Source organism: Oryza brachyantha, chromosome 8 (genome assembly GCF_000231095.2).
Source record: "Oryza brachyantha chromosome 8, ObraRS2, whole genome shotgun sequence".
In the NCBI taxonomy this organism is placed as follows: domain Eukaryota; kingdom Viridiplantae; phylum Streptophyta; class Magnoliopsida; order Poales; family Poaceae; genus Oryza; species Oryza brachyantha.
Genome location: NC_023170.2, coordinates 1,681,372 through 1,708,225, shown reverse-complemented (window position 1 = coordinate 1,708,225; position 26,854 = coordinate 1,681,372). Strand labels below are relative to the sequence as shown.

At 38.4% G+C, this 26,854-nt stretch overlaps 3 protein-coding genes across 3 annotated transcripts; 1 reads left to right on the top strand and 2 right to left on the bottom strand.

Annotated features, from left to right (window-relative positions):
* Window positions 1-6,781: 6,781 nt before the first annotated feature.
* LOC102714760 (transcription factor MYBS3-like) lies at window positions 6,782-9,931 on the bottom strand. Its single transcript, XM_006659762.3, has 3 exons — window positions 9,530-9,931; window positions 8,074-8,282; window positions 6,782-7,681 (listed from the first exon to the last, which is right to left on the bottom strand). The coding sequence occupies exons 1-3, from the start codon at window positions 9,840-9,842 to the stop codon at window positions 7,046-7,048; spliced, it is 1,158 nt and encodes a 385-aa protein (XP_006659825.3). The 5' UTR covers window positions 9,843-9,931; the 3' UTR covers window positions 6,782-7,045.
* Window positions 9,932-13,504: 3,573 nt separating this feature from the next.
* LOC102714485 (lipid droplet phospholipase 1) lies at window positions 13,505-19,058 on the top strand. Its single transcript, XM_006659761.3, has 10 exons — window positions 13,505-13,805; window positions 14,645-14,712; window positions 14,787-14,857; window positions 15,030-15,245; window positions 15,934-16,097; window positions 16,225-16,280; window positions 16,385-16,437; window positions 16,552-16,669; window positions 18,453-18,550; window positions 18,670-19,058. The coding sequence occupies exons 1-10, from the start codon at window positions 13,660-13,662 to the stop codon at window positions 18,736-18,738; spliced, it is 1,059 nt and encodes a 352-aa protein (XP_006659824.2). The 5' UTR covers window positions 13,505-13,659; the 3' UTR covers window positions 18,739-19,058.
* A 5,930-nt stretch (window positions 19,059-24,988) lies between these two features.
* Window positions 24,989-26,455, bottom strand: LOC121055137 (phospholipase A1-Ibeta2, chloroplastic-like). The gene has a single exon (XM_040526715.1). The coding sequence runs from the start codon at window positions 26,453-26,455 to the stop codon at window positions 25,004-25,006; it is 1,452 nt and encodes a 483-aa protein (XP_040382649.1). The 3' UTR covers window positions 24,989-25,003.
* Window positions 26,456-26,854: the final 399 nt, after the last annotated feature.

Sequence of the window (26,854 nt, the reverse complement as noted above, 5' to 3'; positions counted from 1 at the left end):
TCTTAACTTCCAATCTTCTTCCAAGGTTTCACTCTTTCTACTAGAATAAGATTGTTTTGTTCTTGGCTGCACCATGGTGATGCTCAGCATTTATAGAGTGGACGTCCTAGAGAAGCATGCATAATTGGCTCACCAACCATGTGCAAACTTTGCAAGCATATTTAACTTTGCAAGCATAATTGTATAATGCAATTCTATGCACAAACATACCATGCATGGACACCACATATAAGGATGTTGGGTCTTTAGAATGTTACAAATTCTCATCAGTTCTACTTCAGTTGTTCATCGTATTAAAACTCCTATCGTCCCACCGACGCTCCATGACTTCCTTCCAGAATTCACTTGGGCTTGTATGGGATGATACCAAAAAAATTTCAGATTTAGTGAGAATTGAGATAATCATATTCTATATTCCAGTAAAATTAATGTGCCCTAATTTTGATGATGCTATGGTGTTGGAATGAGTAGAGAAGGATCGATTGAGAGTCCAAATTGACAGTTAGTCGTTCATAGGACTGGAACATTTTCTTTTTATCTCATTCCCATAGTCACATTCACATAAAATAGCTTTTGGTGTTCTCTATAGAAACTACAGAAATTCATTGTAAGTTTTGTTCTTGGCAATAATGTAAGATCATGATTACAATAATCATTAAAGGTCAGCACAAAACATCAGTCATAATCTTCTCTGAATTAGTAGTCAAATTACTATAGAGTATAACTGACAAGGTTTATGGACAAGTTGTGCTGACCCTTTGTTTTTCCCACGTGAAATTTATCACCTGCTTGTTCTAGATGAACGTCTTCTCCAGTTGGGAGTTCCAAACACCTCCCGTTCCTGTTGGAACCTTAAAATACCAACCACATTATTTTTCTAGATCATGTCACCCGTGGTCTAATTTCTACTAGATTTCTGACAAAAAAAATACTGAGTTTCTGCTGTTGGTATACACCATGGAGGTATATATATACTTATAGTCGAGGCCTTGATGCATTTGATTCATGTCATCCTCACAAGTGATTCACCAACAATTTACAGAATGTACATTAATGGAAAACAAAAATTTTATTTACTCGCAGATGTCACAACCATAGTACAAAAAATCGGACTAGAGGTTGACTCGCTCTAGTCGTCGGTTCACTGGTTCACCGGTTGAACCACCGGGTCACCAGTCAAACTACTGGTTTTTTTATTTATTAATATTATAATTAATTTAAATTACTTTTGATATACAACCATCATAAATTAGTACAATATATATAAATAAACCAATATATCTATTATTATATGATTACAATATCAAAAAGATAATTATAGCATGTTAACCTAATAAATTTATAATGCAATACTACCATAGAACAAATTAAAAAACTGGTCTAATTCTAAAAACCGGCTCCAAAAACCTGGCTGGTTCACCGGTATTTTACCGGGTCGATTGCGAGGTCAGTGGAACCAAGCCAAGGTTCCCGGTTCCCCTTTTTTGTAGTTCAACCGTTGGTCCAGTCCTTTTTTTTTTCTTTTTTGGTACTATGGTCACAACACACATGAAGCTAAAATGGCCAGAAGTAAAAACATTTTGCATGTAGAGCAGAACCATTTTGGCAGACTGGGCCTTCTGGTTTACCATCCTTTAAGCATTACATAAAACATAAATGGATGATTTAATACATAATCACTTTACAGGAATCAGTCCAGCCACCAGCAGATATATTCAGTTTTGGGGACAGCTGAAAATTGGTCGCAATAATCTTGCCCTTCAGGCTGAGCACAGACATGCTGTAGAGTTCTTCGACAAGGAAATTTTATGGTTCTTGAGAAGCACCGGAAAAAAATAATTGGTTTGATTGTAAAATATATCTAGTTATGTGACATGGTCAGGCAAAAAATTTCTTTCACAGCTACAAAGGTAAGACCACCCATGCTTCCCGTAACCGCAGGCTTTGATCCGTTTGCTGATCTCTTCCTGTAAATAAATCGTAAAAGCAAGATATATCAAGGAAACATATCTTGTACGACACACATGATGCGCACAACTAACAAATATCACCAAAAATTCTAGAAGAATTCGTCCATATATGTATCCAGTAGTATTGCACCTACGAGAAATTTTATGGTACTTAATAAAGTATATAGAGGTACCAAACTTTTAGCGTAAAATTTTGGTATAGCACATGGAGGTATAATATTTTTACACTAAAAATTAGTACCTCAAGGTACCGTCTCAAGAATGACCAGAAAAATTCTTAACATGAGTACATGTACTAGGGTCTTTACTAGTTGTATTCTAAAACTAATATTATCAACTACGGTAATAATCGCAACCATTGACTTATGAGTTCTACGACAGATATAAAAAAATATTTATCTTAATGATAGATAAATACAAAAATGATGAATGATATAGATGATCACCGCTGCTTCCATCACAACCAAATTAACCAACTAATTAAAAGTCAGTTGCATGCTGTGCATATATAGATGAAGCAGCAGGCTTCATCCATCCATAGTCAACCTCATCTCTTTTTGTGATTAAGTTGTGAAGCCTGGATAATCATCAAAGCTCATCAAGCTTGAAGTAAATGTTTGGTCAGGATCAAGAGGGGAAAGAAGAACATGAGAGCAGTACGATCTCAGACTAACTGTATTCTCTTGATGTAATTGTTTAAGATCACTAATCTATCTTTATCTGAAAATGAGAACGGTGGTAGTAAGCTACTCTGCACTGACAAGCAACCAGAGAAAAGTAATGGTAGATTCGGGAGGCAATAGGAGCCCAAACTACTTAAGGCATGTTTGAGCAGTTTGCCGTCCATCGACCTATAGAAACGAGGTTCAATTAGTTACATAATTTTTTTTATTTTGTTTGTTAGGCACTAGGTTGTTGAAGCAAACATGCCCTAAGTGGGTTTATATGTTTCCGCTAGTACATTGAATTGGAGGAAGATTGATTTTTTCGCTTATGTTTATGTTCATAAACCAAAATCTGAATTTTAGAACTTAAATTTAAAGTCGATTTTGGGCTTTTGTTTATCCTAGTTTATTTTTCAATATTTCTATTCAGCTGAAAAGCAATACCTGCTATAATCTGTGTTACCACCAACATCTTTTTAAGTTTTTTTGAACAGAGATACCAAGTCATAGCACAAATTACAGGGACAATGTAAAGAATAATCAAAATTGAGTCTCCGAGCTTCTAATCTTTGACAAAATGAAGAAGCCCTAGTATAGCAAAATGTATGCTTGCAATGAAAACTTAAACATAAAACAGCTAAATACCAGCACACTCCCTCGAATCCTGACAGCTTGAGTGTGTTATATTCTTATTGACATTTTCACCTTCTTATTGTGCATGTCTCTTAGGAGCATGCTCCAACTGTATGAACAACAGCTCCATTTGCTACCCATGATACCTCCCATTCCAAGCAGGATCCTACAGTAAGCTAAGCGCACTTCTGCACATACATGTCATCGTGAAAGCTAGAAAAATGGGTATTTTATGGCAGTCAAAGAGGTTAGGAGAAAAAAAGCTCTGAAAGAAATAAAGTATGGATTGTCAGCACCTTCTTTTTCATTAAAACAAATTTATGGAATACAATATACATATGCTATCATCTCTGTGCATATATATATGTTATCTCTGCGAGTGCTAGAGCAGAGACAAAAATATGTGATGAGCAGTTACTGTGAGCTTCCCAGTTTGATAGGTAAATTAATTGGAACCGGAGGCATCATGCACCAACACTGAAAGCTCAGGGATGACAGATAAGCAGGTCCATCATGTTTTTGTAGTCATAAAAATGTAGGTTTTAATCATCCTTGTATTTTCGGCACTTCAAATATTCTAGTGAAAATCGATGAACCATGGTTGTTGTCAATATAGATGAGATGCACGGAGATGCCGATCGTCACGAGAAAACACGCATGGTTGAACCCTCCCTTCTAGACCAAAAGAAGTGGAAGAGGATACAAGATATGTTTAGGGTGTACAGCTGAGAAGATCTACAAGTTCCCTGAGAGTACATCAAGTAGCCATACTTGTACATTTCTTTGTCAACCTAACAAGTCATTCTCATACTTAGCCATGCTAGATTTTTATCATATTTGAAATTTTCAAAATAAAGAGGAAACGAGATGGTAGCACTATGGACATGGCGTCACCGGTTGCAATACAGATATGTTCTTTTTTTTACCAAGCTCATGCATTAACTTGGACATGTTCCATGTCAAACTTCACAACCTTTAACAATAATATTTGAAATTGTTTATTGATTATATTGGATACATGAATAAAAATAGTGGCTGTAGATTTGTCTTAAAAGTACAGCTTAATTATATGATATTATAAATTTCTCATGTTTCTTTTTTTACATAGTGGAATTTCTCTTTGCTTAAAGGAAGCTTCCGTCACTTATTACAGAGGTTGTAGGATAAATGATTGCAAATTTTCAGTTTGATTAAAAACAAGAAAAGTACTCAGAATACCACCTTACCTACTATTGTTTTCATCTATGATTGGGCAAAGTATGCGTAACAGTTGTTTCTTTCCAACGACTATCAAATTTAACGCACTCCTTATCTTCCTCAAACAAAAAAAAGTTTATCTAAATTGCTAGTATATATGTAAATTAATTTTTAACATGTGTAGTTACTTCCACAGTTTTTACCTGTGCATAGGAGCTTCAATTCCCCCCAATGACATAAAAATTACATTTTTGAGGAAACATAAAAATTATCTTTTTAATGTCTCCTAAGACATGTAAAAAAAATTTATAGACATAACATCTACTCCATCTGTTTCAAAATGTAAGATTTTCTAGTCTTGCCTAAATTTATATGGATGATAATGAATCTAGACATATATCAAAATTATATGCATTCATCAATTGATAAATTTAGGCAAGGTTTGAAAGTCTTACGCTATGAAACGGAGGTAGTAGTTGATTCTGATCTCATTAACCATGCACAACATGATAGTAGTAGGCATAAATGCGTATTACAGAGCACCTGAAAAAAAAATCGCATGCATAAATTGTGTATCTTGAGGCAAATTTTGAGTTAGGACGCGTTCGGCGTATGGGTATAAGTTAACTTATCACTGGCACGAAAAATATAGTAATAGATTAGTACATGATTAGTTAATTATTAATTATTAAAAAATATAAAATAGTTTAATATGATATTTTAAAATAATTTTCTTATAGAAAATTTTTACGAAAAATATACCGTTTAACAGTTCGAAAAGCGTGAGCGAAAAACGAGGGAGATAAGTTATATAAGGGGCTGCCGAACGCGCCTTAATCTGGCACGTTCCTATTGACATGAAGAGACATGATGGTAGCATAGAAGGTTAATTTTGGCCAACGTACGACGGACAGATGTAGGGTCGCGTAATTAATCTAAATATTTCACACTCACTAATTAAATTTCGTGTTCTAATATACTGTACTACAGGGATCCAATTCAGCATTTCGTAATTCAAATTTCAAAACATCATGTCTTCGTCCCAAAGGGATATATCGAGTTGCTCAAATGCTCAATACCACCATAAAAGAGGAACTCTATGTATGAAGCTGTAAGAGGTGGTTGACTCAATCATGACCTATTGATTTATTTTTCTCGGGGTCATCGATTGGTTTTTTTTTAATTAAAAAGGCTAAATGATATATTTATAAATAAAAATTAATTTATAAATTAGATTTTTTTTATATATGTATTCTTAGCAATCAAAAAGTAAGTCTGAAAAATAAACTATGATTAAAAAGCTCCATAATTAACTCTAAATTTAAGTTTAAAAATTCAAATCTGGCTTACAAATACAAGCAAAATCGAAACAATGAGGTTGGTAGTTGCACCAAAGATGCACGCTCACAAGCACTTCTTGCTATGAATGCAACTCATTAACAATAAATACCATGATTCTCCAACCTCTGCATACTGCAAATACCTTTCAATTCTAATAGCTGTATATTGTGGAGCCAATAGAAAAGGCCCATAATTTTCTTTCAGTAAGTGGAACATGCCAGAATAGTACATGAAAACTATGGAAGCGTAAAGAATAAATTGGGATGTGAGGCATTGGGATTTTAAGCTAAAGAAAGAAGATAATTAGATGGGATTACTCTGCACATGACAGTTCATGCAAGCCGCATTGCCTTTAATTGACCAATATTTACCTTGGATTCATCGAGCTACTATCCACCAGGGATCATCCACCGGCTCGTTCTGTCACTCCCGTCTTTTTGTTTTTCTTATACTTTTAAACCAAAATTTAAATTTTTAACGCTAAATTAGTAGTTGATATTAGGGTTTTTATCAAAATTTATTTTTCAGCCTTAACTTTTATATTACTAAGAATACATATATAAAAATGTTATTCACAAACTACTTTTCATGAAAAAAGACAAACAATCACCGAGGTTAAGAAAGATAATAAATCAGAAGCTCATAAAAAATGTGCAAAATGTTTGGTCAAATGGAGGAGGGGAGATGGGGAAGATGATGGCAGTGCCAGTGATCGAGTTAGGCCGCATTCAGCTCCCATAAGGTGTATTTTTTGTAAAGAAATTCTATAGAAAGTTGTTTTAAAAAATCATATTCTATTTTATATTTTTAATAATTAATAATTAATTAATCTCTTTACCTGCTGCAATGCCTGCAAGCTGTTGGTGAGTCACTTATTAGGATGACATGACATGAACCTCATGCATATATATGCCTCTGCTTCTCAAAGACCTTGACTATAAGTATACCTCTTTGTAGACCAAGAGCAAGGGAAGATGTATGAATACTTTCAGGTTTTTTTAACTTAATTTGAGCAACCCTGAGAAATAACAACAGACAAAAGGAATGCTACATCTCTGTCAAACTAGAAGTTAATTTACTCGCAGAAGGCAGAACATACAAGAATTCCTCCAAACATGAAAGCTAAAATGCAGTAAAACATTTTGCATGTACAACAGCACCACTTTAGCAGCATGAGCATTATGGTTTACTATCTTCTAAAAGCATTAGATACACATGAATGGATGTTTAACCGCAGAATCACTTTGCAGGAATCAGTCCATTTGAAGAGCCATCAGCAGGTCCTTTTCCATGAAAAGCAGATTGCCTGGCTGGTCTACCGATTGGTTTTGGGGGCAAGGGAGAATTAGGAGTGCCGTTGCTCACACTTGTCTCGCCCTTCAGGCTGAGTTCAGACATGCTGTATAGTTCGTCGACGTGTACTGGAGATTTTGAGTGCACAGCCACAGGCTTGACAACCTCATGTGATGCTTGTGCTGCTCCTGGTGGCGCATAGAACACAGGCACATATCCATAGTAGGGCATTGGAACAAATGCTGGGGGGTAGTATGGAGGGAGCATCATTGGATAGCCATATGGGGGCATGACTTCTGGACTCATGACCCCTGTCTCTCTGGTATTTGAATCTGAGGCAGCTGGTTCCTTTTCCTCATGTTGTGGTGCCACTGCTGACACTGGCAGCGTAACTAAAGCAGATGTAAACACAGGACCTGGAGCAACTGGTGACATTGTTGGCACTGGTGGCGGGCCTGACGAGGATGATAGCATAGGCACAGGAGCAGGTGGGATCACTGGTGCAGTAACAGGCTGTGCATCTTCAAGGTTTTCTTCTTCTATTTCTTGTGAAGATGTACGGGAGAGAGGCTGATCATCAGACTGTTTGACAGGCATAAAAAAAGCATAAGCAAATCCCACTTCAGTAAAAAAAACTGTTGCCAAGGTTTCAGTTAAGAAAAAGAATTGCAAGATTTGATGGCATTTACAGATTATACCAAAGCTTAATGCTAAGAAAAAAGTACTCTCTCCATTCCATATTATAAGATTTTCTAGCATTACCTAGATTCATACATTCATCAATGTATATGGTTATATTCATATGAATCTAGGCAAAGCTATAAAGTCTTACATTGTGAAACAGAGGGGATATGAAAGAATGAGCAGTACTCTAGTCTAGCCTATATTAGGTAAAGATATTACATATCAATGTGAGTGGAGTTGTAAGATGGAGCATGCAGACAACATACATGGAAGCAGAGAGTGATACTCACATCATCGATCACCATATCAAAGAGGCTTGATCTTCTTTTCCTCCTATGTGCATTTGTTTGGCGAATGAAATACTTTTGAGCATGACTAGCAACTTGAGTGGGTGTCCTTGAAACAACATAATTGCGTGATATGCCACGCCAATCACCTTTTCCTAATTTATTAAGCCCAAGTAGAAACTTTTTGTGCTCCTCTTCTGACCATGCCTCACCTAGAATCAAAACAAAAATGTAATTATTCAGTGCAAATTGGAAATACTTGAACAAATGCTAAATCAAGCAAAATCTCATAAAAACAACAGAAACATGTTCAAAGTCACACTATTCAAATAGTACTGTTGAATGAGGAAAGATACTGAAGATGACAATACTGCAAAATCATGAAAAATGCACCTTAACAGATCCACATGATTGTGTCACTAGAGATAATAGAGGATATTAAAAAAATAATTGTAGGGTGTAATACAACAATTTGGCCAATAAAGTGCCAATAGAGTGACAAATGACAAGTCTGAATGGTAATGAAAGATGGAGGAAAACAGAAATGTTCATAGTTAGAAGTATAGTGATACAAGTATATCTGAGTCTATAACAATGAAGTAAACAAGAAATGGAGATAAACCATCTTAAACATCCAAGCTACAATGATCATGTCTCAACTAATTGTGTGATCATAAGACTACAATTACTTATTGATAACAGTATTCCATTGTTCTTTTATATCAAAACAAATATGTAACTAATGAAGCACTCTGAAAGAACATGGCATCTCAAGGTAATAAATCCTTGGTGCTGATCACTAAAATTTCAGTAGGTGGACCAGCATAAAAAGCTCTTGCCAGGTATCACAAGATGTTGTATTATCGAAAAACCCACCAAACAATCAATCAACAATGAACCGGGCCTTTGCATCAAAAAAAAAAAACAATGAACCGGGCCTGACATTCACTGCACAAATCCAACAACAAACTAAACCCCCCAATTCTTTTCAATGCATAAATCCAACAACAAACTAAACCGCCCAATTCTTTTCAAGCGATTCTCATAAAAGTTCAGTTAGCCTCACACCATCAACAGCAGGTATAAGAAAACCAATATAAAGAAAAACCCCAACCTTCCCAACGAACCAAACACATAAAAATCAGACCTTTCAACACATAAAAATCGGAATTTTTCAGAAAATATACAGCCGATTAATTCCAAGCAACCTACAGTAAACACCAAAATTACACCTCCATCTACACACACATAAAACTTCCTGCATCAGACATCAATTTCAGCTTTATCTTTCTTCCTGCCCTCCTAAGCACAATATAACACTCATCTTTGTTTACATTGCAAGGAAGAACATGGAGTACATGAGTCATGACACAGACAAGCAATAATCAGAACGGAAAAACCCTATCCCCTCGTCCGCTAACGATATAGGGATTCCAAAGGGAGAAAAAAATTTCCTCACCTCGCTTCCTCCGCTTGTCGTCGTTCCCGTCGGAGCCGTACCCCTCCTCCCTCCCGCCGCCGCCGCCGCTACCCTCCGCCGCGAGCTGCGCGAGGTTCCCCATGCTGGCGCACTTCCTCATGCCTCCTCCCCCACCAGCCGCCGCCGCGGCGGTGGGCGGCTTGTCGCCGATCCGCACCCCGAACAGCTTCACGGGGCCCCGCCCCGTGCACGTCCGCGCGTTGTGCCCGTGGTGCCCGCACTGCGAGCACCGCCTCGGCCCATCCGCCGCCGCCGCCGCCGGCGGCAGCGCGCCGCCGCCGTCCCGCGTCATCGCGCGCTAGGGTTCGCCGGCTTCCTCTCTCTCTCTCTCTCTCTCCCCTCTTTCTTTTTTAATATATTTTTTTTATTATCCGAATTCTTTTTTTTCTCTCTTGGTGTGGTGGAGCTGCGTATTTATTCGCGTAATAAAGTGTAGAAGCGCACGTGACGGCGAGGGCGAGGGGTGAGCTGGAATTTCCCCCCGGATTATTTTTATTATCCGGGAAATAGATAAATAATTTCTAGTGGCTGAGATATTTGATGTGGAGTATTTTTTGGGGTAGGATAATTAATTTTAGTCTTTTTAGCTTGGCCGTCAAGGTAGGAGAGAGAACGGCTGGTAATAGATAACGTGGAGTGTTTTTTCTAAAATACGAAAATATTTTGAATTATATATTTTATTATTTATATTTGGAGCATCTTTGGGTATCAATCACGGTCACGCTTTGGAGTTTGGACGGTCCAAATTTTGAGAAGTATGGGCGAAAACGGTGGATTATCTGGGTGTTGTCTGTGGGTTCTTCAGTTTCCAAGTCTGCTACGGTAAACCTGTTTGAATTATGTTTGTAGTCCGTTAATTATGGATGACAGTTCAAATTATAAATGTTCTTGGTTATTATGAAAATATTTTATTTATTTTGGATCTTAGTACAATCTCAATTAGCAGCTTTAACCACCAGTGACTTGTAGTGTTCTCAAAATTACTGTTAAATTTGTAATATTGTATTTATGTATGAATTCGAGTATGGATTTTGACAATTAAAAGTTGCGATGGTTTAACTTAGTATATTTCTCAGATGGGGAATATTAGTTTGTGATCTGATAAAATTTATTTTTCATTGTATTTAGAAAAAAGTCTGAAAGCGACATATTTTCTACAACAATTTATAGCCGTGTCTTTCTATGATCTAATATGATGCGGTTCTCTGTGGATGAAAGCGCATCCATTTATTAGTCTCCTTTTGCAAAGATTCCATGTCTACTTAAGATCTTTGACAAACCATAGCACAACGTGTATGATGCAAAGGAATTAATTGAGAAACCAATAGTCTCATACATGATTGGTTGACATGATGAGTGGGATGATGGCAACATCAGCCACAAAAACCAACCTCTCCTTTGCATCCTTCTTTTTGTTTTGTGAAAGTGCAGATGGATGGATGGATAGATGGATGAGGTGTTGAAAGGATAAGGGGATCTTCTTGTCCACCATGTGTGCTAATATACTTCTTTGTGTTGTGCTGTCGTTTGGATTTGGGGGCTGATGAATTGTGAGCCACCAAGACACCTGACCTGGCCAGGTGTTTTGATGAACACCACTCATAATCAAGTTACAATTTTGTCAAATGTGTCGGATTGAAAGAGGAGTGAGGAAAAGGACGGGGACAATGGAGCATGTGGTTGGAGATCCATGGGGATTTTGATTCAATCATGAGAAGGTTTGCATGGACTGACTGGTTGTGGAACAGCTAGTGCGGACACAAAATGCACGTGCTATGTGTCCATAGCTTGAGCACTTCCTGAAGGTGCCGATATCATTTGCCAAAAAATAATATGTTTTTCCAAGCATTTTCATTTTTTAGTTTAGTTTTTTAAACTATCGAAATCATATATAAGTTACCAGTAAATAGTTAAGGAGGCTATCTTTTGGCTTATTTGTGAAAAAACGAAACAAAATATTTGCAAATGAAAACTAATTTATAACCAAATTTTTATATACATGCTCTTAACGATCTTAAAAAAAATGTTGAAAACTAAACTACGATGAAAAAACTCTAAAATCTACTCTAAATTTAATATTAAAAATTTAAAGTTTGGCTTATGAGCGAAAAGATGAGAATATAAACTCATGACTGTTTCTGTATTTTTCACCCCTTACCTAACCGTTGTAGACTTGGAGGTGATAAGAAGAGAAACCCTTGGGAAAGAGATGCATGACTGTGGGCCGTTCTCATATAGTCTGGCCCAAGGAAATGTCGGTCTAATCGGCCCATCCGGCCCATCATGGCATCACATATCCTTTTAGTTACTCTCTCCGTTTCATAATCCGTTTCATAATGTAAGATGTTTGACTTATTCAGTTACAATGTTTAATCATTTGTTTTATTCAAAAAATTATGAAAATATTATTTATTTTATTTATAACTTACTTTATTATCAAAAGAATTTTAAACATGACTTGTTATTTTTTATATTTGTACTAAATTTTTGAATAACACAAATGATCAAACGTTGTGACTAAAAAAGTCAAACATTTTACATTATGAAGCGGAGATACTATTTAACTAACTAGAGGCACATAACAAATAAGATTTTGCATCTATTTGTACATTTAAATAGGTGATTAAAGTAAAGATATCAGGTGCATAGTGGCTTGCACCATTTTGTATATTTGCATACAGGAAATTGTTCTTTTTGACGTTGGCTGCTGGGACGGACGTGGCTGTGTCTGAAGAGCAGGTTTCGTGACCTGCCGACCTCGGTATGAACAATGAGCACGCAAATCAACCACTTTCAAGAAGCATCCAGACGCTAACCTGTCTACGTACGCCAAACCAAATCGCGTTTGAAGGTGAGTGAAAAAGGAAAATACCATATTCTTCGCTGTACATTATAAAACTTTCTGTTTTAATAGATTAATATAGTATATGTTCTAATAAGTTTTGATAAGTACATAAAATATGGGTTGAAATTCTCTAGACGGAACAAACCTAGTCTTAAAAGAAAGTTCAATAGTATACTAGCTCCAATTCATCTATAGTCAATCTAATATCCAATTTATATTATATTTACTACGAAACATTAATACATGGTCGCACATATCATACTCACATTTTGTCTTGAAGCCCGTGTGTAGCTGACTACAAATTAATAGCTCATCTATCTTCTCTTATCTCTTTAAAATATACTTACAGCTGGCTTATAGCCTGCTATCGTGTACGAGTGACCGCACTCCCTACTCACCTATTGATTCGTGACTTTCGTGCATGGAAAACTAAGGCTCTGTTTCTTTCAGCTTATGATTATTATAATTCAGATTATTGAGTCAGATTATTATAAGCTAGATTGTTATAATCTGTAGTAGAATAAGCTGTGAGTTTTTTTTTCTAGATTATTATAGCCTAAATTATTGAGTTTGCAAATCTAAAGAGAGAGGGGTGACATGGTGGGTAACTTTTTACCCAATAAGATAGAAAAAGCTCACCTAAATAAGTTTATCAGATTATAATAAGTTGGGCTCCAGATTATAATAAGCTACTTTAATAAGTTGTCTATTTCTTTCAGCTTACTTCCAATAATCTGGATTATAATAATCCCAAGCTAAAATAAACATGGCCTAAATCAAAATGTCTCAAGAAACAAAAAGCAGAGAGTTGATTATTTTTTTTATTGAATAGCTCTACTGGCAAATATTCGGCCTCCTCGTCTTGCTTTTGAAAACACAAAAAAACCCAATTATTAACCATTAAAAAATTATTTATAAGTAAAACTTATTATAAGCGTTCTCAGCGACAAAAACCAATAAAAAAACATAAAATCAACTCAAAATTTAATTATTTTTTTAAAAAGACAAATTTGAGCCTACAAACCTAATCGTAATACGAGTCACGTTACCTCCGCGTTTAAATTAATCTGTGTTTGATATTCGGAGTCTGATTATTAGGATTAGCGCATAAAGCGTGTCATGGTAGAAGCATATCGGCGCCAAAAGGCGAGGGGGCTAACTGCAAAACTACGCCGACGCCACCGCCACCGGCCGCCGGCCGCCGCGTCACACGCGCACGCCTCCTCCATTCCCCGCCGGCGCGGCGCCTACCCCGACCCTACCCATGGGCAGCGTCGGCGGCGGGGGCGGCGGCGACGAGGCCGTGCGCGCCGAGGAGTCGGCGTCGGGGGGCGTCGACGTCTGGAGCGACGCCGTCTCCTCCCACGACCCGGACCACCTCCTCGTCATGGTCCACGGCATCCTCGGCAGGTGCGTCCTTGCCTTCCTTCCGCCCCCTCCCCTGTGGTGGTTCAGGATTGAATCCCCCGTTGATTGGTTGGTTGGTTGGTTGGTGGGTGCGCTGGGTTGGGGGATCGAGCCGCGCAGCTGTGAACGTTTCAGACAGAGATCGAATGTGGAATCGATTCGTTGCTGTAGGGTTGCTTCTGACGCAGGATTGATCTCGCAATTTGTTGCTGGAAATGTGGGATTCTGAAGGAACAGGCTTCCATTGTTAGGGTTCATTTCATCAGCTGCGATTGCCTCGTGCCAGTGTTTAATCTTGTGATTGAAAAGCTTCAGATTGTTAGCTGGCTTGTCTGCATTGAGAGATTGAAAAGCTTGCAGCTTGTAAATGGAGCCGAAGAGCTGGCACACCAGCGATACCTTTTCCCTTTTTACAAATTGTTACTGCACCAAAGTTCTACCCATCCTTTCTGAACCAATCAACCATCACCTGTTCCTTACATTACGTCTCCACCTCGTCATTGTCACTCTCAGAGTCTCAGTGGCCAATGTGATACTTTGCAATCTTGCATTGGATGTTGGCTGTGGCCTGTATGCTTACGGACCATTTTTATGGTTAATGTCTGGAGTTTTTGGAGAAGTTTTGTAAACAAAAACTAGTAGGGGTTGTCATACATCCAAACTACATCTGCTGTTCGGTGATGCATTCTAGTTCTTCAGTAAAGCTGATAATTGTTCTTCCCTTTCATCAAAATGACATATATTTTTTTGTGAGACTTACATATAGTTGTATTGCTTAACTAATAACCTTGCTTCCCAAATATGCTTATGTTGATTTATTCTGTCTTTTTTTTATCGGACAGTAATGCTGACTGGCAATACGCAGCTAACGAATTCGTAAAGCAACTTCCTGATGATGTAATCGTGCACCGTAAGTTGTTACATTTATGCTTTCCATTACCAACTACAATTGCTAGTTTCAATGACCTAATTTTCAATTTTCAGGCAGTGAGAAAAACATGAACACCTTGACTCTGGATGGGGTAGATGTTATGGGGGAACGTTTAGCAGATGAGGTAAGTGCCACCTTGGGCATATGTTTTTAACTTCATAGGCTACTATCTGGAGGTTCTGTCATAGTGGTTTTTCATTCAAATGATGTTGTGAAAAAACTCCTCTGCACACATCGCAAAATATAAATATAATATAGTAATGTTGGAGTCTCACTTCTATCCTCCTATTACTCAGGTGGTTGATGTAATCAGTCGAAAGCCAGAACTAACTAAGATTTCCTTTCTTGCACACTCTGTTGGAGGATTAGCAGCAAGATATGCAATTGCAAAACTTTATAGACATCCAAATGACACATTCAAGGGTGAAACCAAAGGAACCATCTGTGGGTTGGAAGCAGTGAACTTTATAACAGTAGCAACACCTCACCTTGGGTCTCGAGGGAACAATCAGGTACTATTTTTGACTTATTTTTAATGTATTTCCTTTCCACTTCGGCAGTCATTGGAGTTCCAATTTTTCATGTACCATGAGGGTGATGCCGGATATCTTATATCATGTCTTTGTTTAATAAAATGTTTTGAAATTAATAATTTTCTCATTAAATTTGTTTATCCTTTTTTCTGTTTGTATTAGCTATGATGTTTCTTTCTTATATCATTTCATAGTATTTTCTAAGTACAGGATATGCCATTATTCATAATTCTTTTCTGGCTTCAGAGCATTTGTCGCCTTATATATAATTTCTAAGTACTAGATGTCCTTTTTTTTTTCTTATAAGAATCGCAAAAAGGCTTATACTTCTTGTCCCTCCAAGTTCTCAGAACTTGTGTTTGAAAGACTTCAGATACCTTTCCTTTTTTTTAACTTGTGCAATTGAGCTATTTACTAAGTTGCATAGTTGTGTGGGCTGTGTGAATCTTAGTTATTCAGAGGCCGAGATTGATATCAGCAAAATTCTATCACCTTAATGTAATTGCCTGAGTTCACTAGAAGCTTCCTTATTATTAATAAAAAAAACTCCCACATCTTTTTTTTTTCCTTCTGCTCCATTTTACATGCCATATTCGACGAGCATTTGGCATAACTTCCACTCTTGTGTTGTTCTAAACTGTTATCTGTCCTTACTGTTATGAATTAGGTTCCCCTCCTCTTTGGGTCCATTGCAATGGAAAATGTTGCTTCTCGTGTGGTCCATTGGATATTTAGGAGGACTGGGAAACATCTTTTTCTTACTGACAATGACGAGGGAGAACCACCACTCTTGCAGCGTATGGCTGAAGATTATGGTGATCTTTACTTCATGTAAGGTTTATGATGATTTTTTTTCTTTTGGATTAATTTTCTTTTCTCTTTGTACTTCAAAATAGTTGTTTATTGTGTTATTCATTGTCTCTGCACTAACTCTGGCTTTAACTGACACCTTTCCCAGATCTGCTTTGCGTGCATTTAAACGACGAGTGGCTTATGCAAATGCCGACTGCGATCGTATCCTTATTAGTTGAAACATCTTGGTTTTAAATGTAATGTTAAATTAAATGCCCCACCTTAATTTAGACCTACCTGTCAATTCCTTAATTCAGACCATTCAGACATTGTTGGCTGGAGAACATCGTCTATCAGAAGAAACACTGAGTTGCCTAAGGTATTTTTATTGATTCTGATTTTTCTAGGGTGATTCCCAGGAAAGGAAAAGAAGATTTACTTGTAGCACCATTCTTACAATAAAATGCCAATTTTGTTCATTGATGATGTGCAGTGGGAGGAGTCAATATCCGAGAAGTACCCCCACATTGTACATGAGGAGTACTCAGAAGAATTTGATGATGAAAGGTGTCAAAATTCTGCAACAGATTGTGATTCAGACATACTAGAAGGTCAGTTTATATAGTTGCAGCAGAAATTGTTTTATGATGTTATAATATATAAATGATAATCTTATTTGCTTAGTCTTTCCATACAAATTGAGCAAATTAGTGTAACACTGCTGAAATCAACTACACCAGTTGAGTATCAGAACAAAATGACATGTGTCTTCAGATTTTAGTAATGTGTCATTTTGCCCTAACCACTGAGTCATTTGGAACAATTTGTGGACATGTTGTTGAGTAATGCTGAATAAAATCCCTTTCATTTGAACTGGGATATTCCAGATGGTGAACTCAATAGCATAGCCAAGTATTTGTGAAAAAAACTTTTAAATGCTAAATTCAAATTTCGCATTTGGTTATAGGTCTAGGTGGTTAGTGGTTACTGAGATTTCCAGGGGCAATTGATCTGTGTTTGAAGTCTCAGGTTGAAGGATACCTAACATAATTTGACAAGTAGGCGATACACCCTTTTTCTTTTCATCTGTGAACAGTTTATATAGTAAATTTTACAAGAAACTTGCCGATTGCTTATAGATTAAAATGTTACCATGCAGGTATCTGCTGGTTAGCACCTAGAACAACCAGCTTGAAATATATCACAAGTATAGATGCATTTCTTTATATGTTGCTAGTGCATTTATTGGTAAATATGGTCGATATGATAGCTATTTTTGTGCATTGTTTTTGTACTGTTTCTGGACAGTCAAGTCTGAAATTTGTCCCTCAAGCAAATCTTTCTTACTACCTGTTGTGAGCTGACTCATTCATCCAATTATCTACACCTGAAGTTCTTTTGATCATTTTTGAGAGATTTTCAAGGACATAATATTAGAGATATTCAAGGACATAATATTTTTTAAAGTAATCTATGTATTGATATTCAAATACCTGTAATATTTGGGAATTTCCCATTCTTTTTCTTGGTTATATGTGCATGGACTTTTCTAAATTTTGTTTTGAAATTTAGACACCATTTCTCTGTATCTCCATCTGGTTTTGCCATGGGTTTGAATACATTTATAGAACATTTAGAAGGGAAACCGCTTGATGCAAGATTCACTTTCGTAACAAACAGATTTCATCAGCTTATACGGTATCCACAATTTTCCATTGCATCATAATTTTTCATCTGTTATCAGTCTTTGTCGGATTTTGAATGTTGAAGTTAGGACTGTATAAGCGAGTCATAACTAATTAACAATTGAGTTTGTTGATATGTTGTTTAAAACAAGGAGGTTCGTTTTCCATGATATTCAACAGTCAACTTATGACTAGTTGATTCCAATCCTGGTGATGCGTTGGTTAGATCATTTGACCTGTGTTTCTCATTGTGCTAACCCCGATGCTTGAAATACTGTTTTGGTATACTAATAAAAGTTAGGACCTGAATAATAGACACATGTTATCATCCTTATTCATTGATTCCATTGTGATGGTTGAATTCAATATGGAAAATCTAGGGGAGAAAATCTTCTATGAATCTATGATGAAACAGATTAAAGATTCGTGCTTCTTTTTTTTCATGCAGATTAATTCAATGTGCCTATAAATTTCTTGAAAGCCATGGCCTAGTAATATATTAGTTGAGAAATCACTGATCTAACAAACCAAGAATATGCATGTTAAAATTGGCAAGCTGTACATGCTTGTAGCGAGGCATTTGAAAAATCAAATGAGTTGATCTCTAGACCCACGCTTAATTTGTTTGAAAGTCTATGCGGCCATATACTGAAAGTACTTGAAGATTCACTAGACTGACAATTCGTTTTCTGCTTGTGCTGTTATGCAGAAAAAATGGTGACAGGACTTCGAAGAGTTTCATGGGAAAAAGTAGATGTTAGCTTCCATACCAGCATGCAGAGATTTGCTGCACACAGCATAATTCAGGTTTACTATCTGTCTGCTTCCCGTTGCGAAAACACGCCCACTTCAGTCATGGGCATTCAAATAGAGTAATTGTTGTAATAAAAGCTTCAAAATATTAATTCGGTGTGTTCTTACTCTAGGTCAAGTACCAGTTTATGAACGAGGGCGCCGATGTCATTCAGCACATAATAGACCACTTCCAAGTCTGATACTCCTGCCCTCGTTCGCATATAGATCCTGCCTGGAAACATGGACCTGAAGAATCCAGATGGTTTTCCACTCTACTCACAGAAGTTAGAATCCAGATTTTCTGTTGTATTGTTGTACACCAATGCCCTAGAACTGTACATAAGAGGAGTGACATAGTAAAAAAAAACAGAGAGAGAAGAAATCCTAAAGGCTGTTTCAGAGAATTGTTCGTTTTATCGCCACATTTGACCTGACAGTGTTCATTTACCCCAGAGAACTTCTCAATTCATGCCCCTTTGAAAAAACTTGCTGTTGCTGTGTGAAATGAACTGTTCTTACATGTGAAATGTAGCATGCGGGAGACGTGCAGTCCCGTGCACTAGTTGCAGCCATTGTGGAACAGCAGCACAGTGATACCCTGCTGCTTGTACTATAAGTTTTTGCTGGTACAAAGTAGAGATGTACACACACAGATTCAGCACAGCCATACACGTTCATGCATACGATGATCTTCAAGTCGGCAAGAAGCAGGAGAGGAAGAATCAGAGGCTGCTTACCTTTGGGTCCGTTTAGTTTCCAAAAATTTCCACGTTCATCCGTCGCATTGAATTTTAGATATATGTATAGAACATTAAATATAGTTAAAAATAATTAATTACATAGTTTGAAAGGAAATTTGTGAGACAAACTTTTTGAGCCTAATTAGTTATTAGTCCATGGTTAACCATAACTGCTACATTAACTTATATGTGCTAATAACAGATTAATTAGGCTTAAAAAATTTGACTCATAGTTACCTGACACTCTACGTGATTAGTTTTTCAATTAGTCGCCGAAATAGTCTTTTGATATCCGGTTAAACATATGATGTGGCACCTAAACTAAAAATATTCGCGTACTAAATGGGCCCTTCACTGATAACGACCATGACTGATCCACTCTAAGTCTCTAACCACCATCTCAACTAGAAAATCTCTCAGACAGAACTCGAAACAGGCCAGCCAGGTCCCTTAATTTCTTCGGTTTCCTAACACCTCCGACTTCATGCGTCTCCGGCAAGAAATGGAATGGTACAATTCTTTCTCCGTTGATCCGTTCCATAATGCAAGTGTTTTCGTCATCTCTGATTTGTCTCAAAAGTACAGAAGATTTTGCTATATTGAGTATGTTTGAAACCAACTCGATTTTGCTATATTGAGTATGTTTGAAACCAACTCCTAATTTAAATTTCTTTTCGTCTTACCAACTGCTCACACACCTCAACCACCTCATTTAACAAGCGTGTCATGTTCTTTTCTTTGCAACCATATTCCCTATAAAAGAATGATATAATCACTTACTGCAACCTGATTAAGGTCAAGAGAACGGAGGTTGTGATTGATTGCCACGAAGAAGTATGACAAAATTACTTTGGACAATTTAAACTTCAGATGTAGTTAAACATTTAGACGGAGCATAGAACAGTACTCTCTTCAAGTTGTTTATATACATAGGTGACTTTTATGTTTACGTTTGATCATTCTTCTTATTCAAAAAATTATATATTCCCTCCGTTTCATATTATAAGACTTTCTAAATTTGGCTAGATTTATATGTGTGCTAATAAATCTAGACACATATATAAACATATACATTAATATATGGATTAATCTAGTCAAACCCAGAAACTCTTATGATATAGAATAAAGAGAGTAATTATTAATTTTTTTTTATAATTTGATTTATTATTATTGGATTTTTAAGTATGACTTATAATTTTATATATTTAAATAAAATATTTGAATGAGACGAATGTTCAAACATAAATCCAAAAGTAACAGTATCATATAAAAAATATGGAGTGAGCATAACGCAGGAACTAGAAGCCAACATGGATCGAGCAATTTGCTGCCTAATGCTGAGATGATTGAGAGAAAGAGAGCTGACAATGGCATGGTTGCTAGGTGATTTTTATGTTTTTGTTATATGGCGCCGTTGATTTTTATGTTTACGTTTGTCCATTCAATCTTGTTCAAAAAATTATATAATTATTTTGTTATAATTTGATTTAAAGTATGACTTATAATTTTGGATATTTGAATAAAATTTTTGAATAAGAGAAGTGGTTGAATGTAAATTCAAAAGTTAATAATGTCATGTAAAGAAAATGTAGAGGGAGGAATTTGCTGCCTAATGCATGGTCTGCTTGGTGAGTCAAGTCACGACGATGCCAATAATAAAAACTGCAAAAAACGACGACCGTCTGCGGCTGCCTGAAAACAAAACCCAGCCTCGGTTTCAACGGCGTTGACGATCCACTTGCTGCTGCTGGGTCGGTCAGAACGCTGATGACACACACACACGCAGCTTCAGTTACGGATGCAATGCATTCGATTTTTTTTCGTCACGATCATTTTGTCGTCTCTCATCTTTAAATTAATAGGCATCGCCAGCATTAATTAATTTTGATCAATCAGGTCTTGAAATTAATTAAGCATATGTAATTAATTCGGTCGTGTCTGATGAGAGCATATGGTGTATCCACGTTGGGTCAGTTGTGACCTGAATTTGTGAAGTCGTTGGTGCACCCAATTGCTTGATGATGATGCATTATCATGATGACAAGGTCAGCCATGCTACAACCATCGTTGCAAAGAGTTGAATGTGGAGATGATCAAATGCTCAGTCTTGGATGAAGTTCATTTTACGAGGCTCACCTTACACGAAAGTCTCAAAATCGTCTCTAAACTTTGAAACCGGTTCAAATTCATTTCTTAACTATTTAAACATGGTTTTTCTTAAAATGGATATTTTTTGTTATTAAAATGATACTTGAGTACCATTTAAACAGAGATACTAGAGAAAAATGGTTTGAAAAGTTGAGGGGTGAACAATATTAACTAGTTTTAAAGTCCATGAAGACCCTTAGACTTTCGCGGAAGTTGAGAGAGGTAAAATACACTCTTTTCTCTATATCTTATTTATGATGTATGGTTTTTTCCAATTATTTTAGGTTTAAATTTTGGTACTCATAAAAACTATGGACAATGACACACGTGCACACACCACTACAGACAACCCAACACCACACTCCTACATCGACGAATATACGTAGTTACCCATTGACACATGCTTGGAAAAAAGATGGAAAAGCAATGGTACATCCTCGATCTCACTAAATTCTATTGTAATTCTAGTGTGTACATAATATAATATTTGTGAGCATCAAACTTTCAACTCATACATCCACGATTCTACCACCACATCACATATGCTTCCCTAATTTTAATAGGGTCTTACTGAGTCTATGAAGTAGTGATTGCTAGCCTCCATCTCGTTAAGCGTGTGTTAGATGGCATACTCACCACATACATGAGTACGATGTGCCTACGTCTTCACGCAATCAAATAAAACGATAAATAATTTAAGAGTTTCATATCAAGAAGCCTTCAAGATGACAGAAACAGATCAATTAAGCACAGGATCATTTCGCACCATATTAGTTCAACAAATAAGCGTAATTAAGTCACTGGAAGGACTGTACTTATTGGAGTCAGGTCTTAACCTAGTGAGAGCCGGCCCGCCAGTGAGTGACCAGCTTGACCGGCAACTAAACTAATTAATTAAGCTGTCTTTCGCTGCACAAACTGCGGCTAATTTCAGTTCCCTGCAACGGACGCACTCCTACAGAGAGATTATTTAATTTGCATCTTAACAACGTTGATCTGGTAAAAACCAAATCAATGCTACTGTCTTTTTTTTTTCTGGAACATCAAATCAGTGCAAATCAGATAGTGTTGCAGTCAACCTCTGCAGCAATCTTGGCCTCAATTTCTCCCACTCAAAAGCATCATCCAATCCCTCTATGGAGAATCGTTCTTCTTGCTCCGATTGGGAGGGAAGAACATTTGGATCTATGGTAGTGACATTATAGTCATTGACATATAGGTTTCATTGATGATGTGACCCACGTATCAGTGACGGTAATGATAGTGACATAATGGTAGAGGATCTTAATCCATATATGTTTAGACTCGTTAACATGTATATAAATCTAGGTAACGATAGAAAGTATTACATTGTGAAACAGTAGAAAATATAGACAATGTGTTGTGTGGAATCGAGGATACTTCGGACCAGTAGCTAGCAGGGAAAGGACTTTCTTTGTTTTGTGAACATTTTTATTTATAAATTTAAAACCAAACTCTACCAACTTTTCCTTTCCATATCTGAATCAAATCTAGTAGTAGAAATTAATAAATTCAAATGTAGTTTAGTTTCCAAACTTTTTTAAACAAAAAGGTTCACAAAATAAAAAAAAACAGAGGAAACAATCATTTGCCACAGGCAAATAAAACAAGATGTTTGGGTGGATTTTCTGTTCTTCTTTTGTTTTGTGCCTCAAACGTAGGAAATTAAAAAGAATCATTTCCTTTTATTCCCTAGGGATTATAACCTTCATAATTCCTTTGAAATTAGTTCCTTGATTCGAACCGGCAGTATTGTCTGGATTGGTCCTGTAGTTTGGGTTCTGAATTGGTCCAAGGTTAGTCAAGAATGAAACTGATATATGGTACTATTACTGCATCTTTATGCATTTAAAGTGCATTCATATTTGTGATGTGCAGTAGTACACCAATTAGAGCGTCTATCTTTTGATACAAAATGACTATGTTATGAAAGCAACAAAAAGCTTGTATGGTTTATACGAATCCAGGAAGCTGTGTTCCTGCCCACTAAACTATTGCTATGACATATTCACCCTTATCTTTTCTCTTATGCTTATGCTTATAAACTAAAAATTGAATTTTTAAAGTTTAAATTTAAAGTTCATTTTAAGGTTTTTTTCTATATAGTTTATTTTTCAGTCTTTGCTTTTAAATCGCTAAAAACGCATATATAAAAATTTTGATCATATATTATTTTTCATTTGTAAACATGATGTTTCGCTTTTTTCTTGAAGAAAGCCAGAAGATGGAATCGGTTATTATTGAAACGTGAGGGAATTAACTCTCAATGGAGTTTAAGTTTTGGGGTGGATTGAATGATGTTTTTGGTTGAACGAATTAATATAAAATTATAATTTCACTCTGTTGATGTTACGGGATAAGTCCATAACTCCATATTATATATATTTCAACTATCTAGTTTGTAATACTCTTAACTACAAATATGGATATTTTACTACCCTCACTTGTTAAACTGTGTAAAATACTTCCCTAAGGACAATACAACCTGATTTTAAAGGTGAGTTTCATTATTTTAACATCGAAATATATGTATATTTTCACTTAGAGTTCAATGGTTCCTTTACCTCCTTTTCTAACTTAGGTGCCATACATGTAGAAAATTTATCTGTTTGGATGTTAAAATCATAAAACTATGAGAAAAATTAAAGAAATGGCATCAACAAGTAGCCTATGAAAAAAACACAACTTATATGAAATAACATCGTATATACCAACTTGGCATGTAAATACTACAGTTATACATCCAAAGGTAAAATAGGCTTTTCACATGGTCTAATGGGTGCTTATTACCGACGGTGATAACATTTCTTGTACAAGTTGGTTCATATAAGGGTATTTTCTATAAGTTACGTTTGTTGATGATATATTTTATAGAATACGATGTTTGTTAATGATATTTATTTATTCTCCCTAAAACAATTGTTAAAACAAGGTTTTATTTGTCCTTGCATGCATTTTATCCTATTTGATACTTTAAAATATTCAGCGCTTTAGCTATGAGATGGTTTTAGGTGGTGTTTGAAATAGCTCCGGTTGAATAATTAACTGATTTTTGTGATATATATTTAATGATTCAAACGATAAAATTAGCTGGTAAAAAATCTTACTTTAGAAAGTCCGGTAAGAAAACACACAGTGTAGAAGCTTGCGAAACTTGCCCGTGAAAATCCACAATCCCATGTGGAAACAAATGAGCCTTAGACATTTCATGAGTAATAATATGGACTTGTTATCCCCAATGTTAAATAGTATGAACCCTAATGTTAAACACATCACTTATTTTGACCAAATAACAAAGATAACAGACAAGAAGCACATCCTTTTTTCTTCCTCTTGTGTCAATGAATCAATAAATAATAATATTCCTCTATGTACGGTAAGAAGTTTTTCATGTTAGGTATTTCTACACAACAACACCTCTCATTTTTGTACTACTTGGTATAAGAGGTTGAGACCAAACAACACTAAAATTAAAAAAAAAACAAAAAAAAGAAACTAAAATTTTCCAAAGTCAAACTCCAATATTTCTTGACCGCCGACATGGCCGGCGCCGTGGTCAGTGCACGCACTCCAGCACGTCGACGCGGGAGAGCGGCGAGGCGGCGGGGATGTCGGCGGCGCCGTCGAGGCGGATGCGCATGTCCATGGCCTTGCTGATGTAGAGCTGCTTGACGTTGCCGCCCTGGTTCTGGAGCAGCCGGAGGATGCTCCGCTTGGCGTTGGCGCGGAAGGGGCAATGCGAGCCGAGGAAGCCGTCGACGAGGTGGATGTACGCCTCCAGGTCGTGGCAGCACGCCGCGTCGGCGTCGGGCCGGAGGTACGGCGACGCGCGGCTGTCGAGGCGGAGCTCGCGCCCGACGTCGGCGTACCGCCCGGGCATCGCCGGCAGCCGGGGCGGGAACCGCGGCACGACGTCGTGCGCGTTCACGACGCGGAGCACGCGCGCGCCGCGGGCCTCCACGCGCGACGCGAACGCGCGGTCGCCGACGCGCGGCCCGCCGAAGGAGAAGACGGCCACGGGCGCCGGCGCCGGCGCGGGGAGGCCGGCGAGCTCGTCGGCGATGAGGACGGCCAGAGCGGCGCCCAGGCTGTGCCCGGTCACCGTGATGCTCACCTCCTCCCCTTCGTACTTTGTCAGCAGCCGGCGCACCTCGGACACGACCATCTCCGACAAGCTAGGCGAGCCGTCGCCGCCGCCGGTCTTGCAGAGGTTCCAGAACCCGCATTCCACCTTCGGGGTGGTCGCGTCCGCGTCGGGCGAGTCGGCGGCGGAGGTGGCTGGGACGAGGCCGGCGCGGACGTTCTCGGCCCACTCAAGGACGGTGCAGGTGCCGCGGAGCGCGATGACGATGTCGCGGCGCCCCATGCGGCGGACCTCGGCGGGGTTGTCGCACACAGCGACGTAGCCGACGAGGCTCGTGCGCTGGCCGGCGCACGGCGCGGCGGAGGCGAGCCAGGTGGGGAGCCCCACCGACGAGGTCGCGAAGAGCGGCGCCGTGACGCGGTAGGCGCCGTCCTGCAGCGGGACGCGCACGCGGTCTCCCGGCGCGGCGTCGGGGCGTGAGAGGAAGGCGCCGTACGCGGCGTCGACGAACTCGCCGTAGCGGACGATCTCCCGGCGGAGGTCCGGATGCAGCGGGTCGAGCAGCCCGCGCCAGTCGCGCTCGCCGTGGAGCTGCCTCCACGTCGCCGCGATGTTCCCGCGCGGCGACGGCCCGTCGGGCGCCGCCGGGAGGAGCACGCGCTCGAGCCTCCTCGGCGACACGTGGGGCTGCTCCTCCTTACACTCCCCCTTCCCCCTCCCAAGAAACGACGGCAGGCGCAGCAGCGGCGCCTGCTGCCTCGTCTTCGTCACCGGCGTCACAGCAGCCGCGCCGCTGCCACCCTCGACGGCGCCGCGGTTCCGGAAGAGATGCTCGAGGTTCTTGAGGTGCACCCTGTTGCCCGTGGTGGTCACCGCCGCCGGCCGGAGCAGCGAGGTTGCCGGCGGCGCCGCGGCGGTGGACATGCAAGGCAGAGTTGGTGGTGGCGGGCGGGACAGCGGAGCGGCATGCAACCGGAAGAATCGGAAGGCGGCGAGAGGCCGGAATTTGATCGAACAGGAAGACGACGATGCGAGGCTTTTATAGGCGGCGTGCACGCGACGAGGGGCATCGCGTCAACTCCGAAGCTTCGTTTGCATTTGTGTGCTACTCTAGTTGACTGGAGTGATGTCATCGACTCAAGAACAACCTAGGAGGGCCCGTCTCTTCCAAAAAAGAAAATCAAACGATATATTGTGAAAAAAAAATAATTTATAAATAAAATTTTATATATGTTTCTTAATGACCTGAAAACATATAAGGTAAGAATAAACTATGGTGAAAAAAACTCTATAATTCATTCTAAATTTAAGGTTAAAAGAATA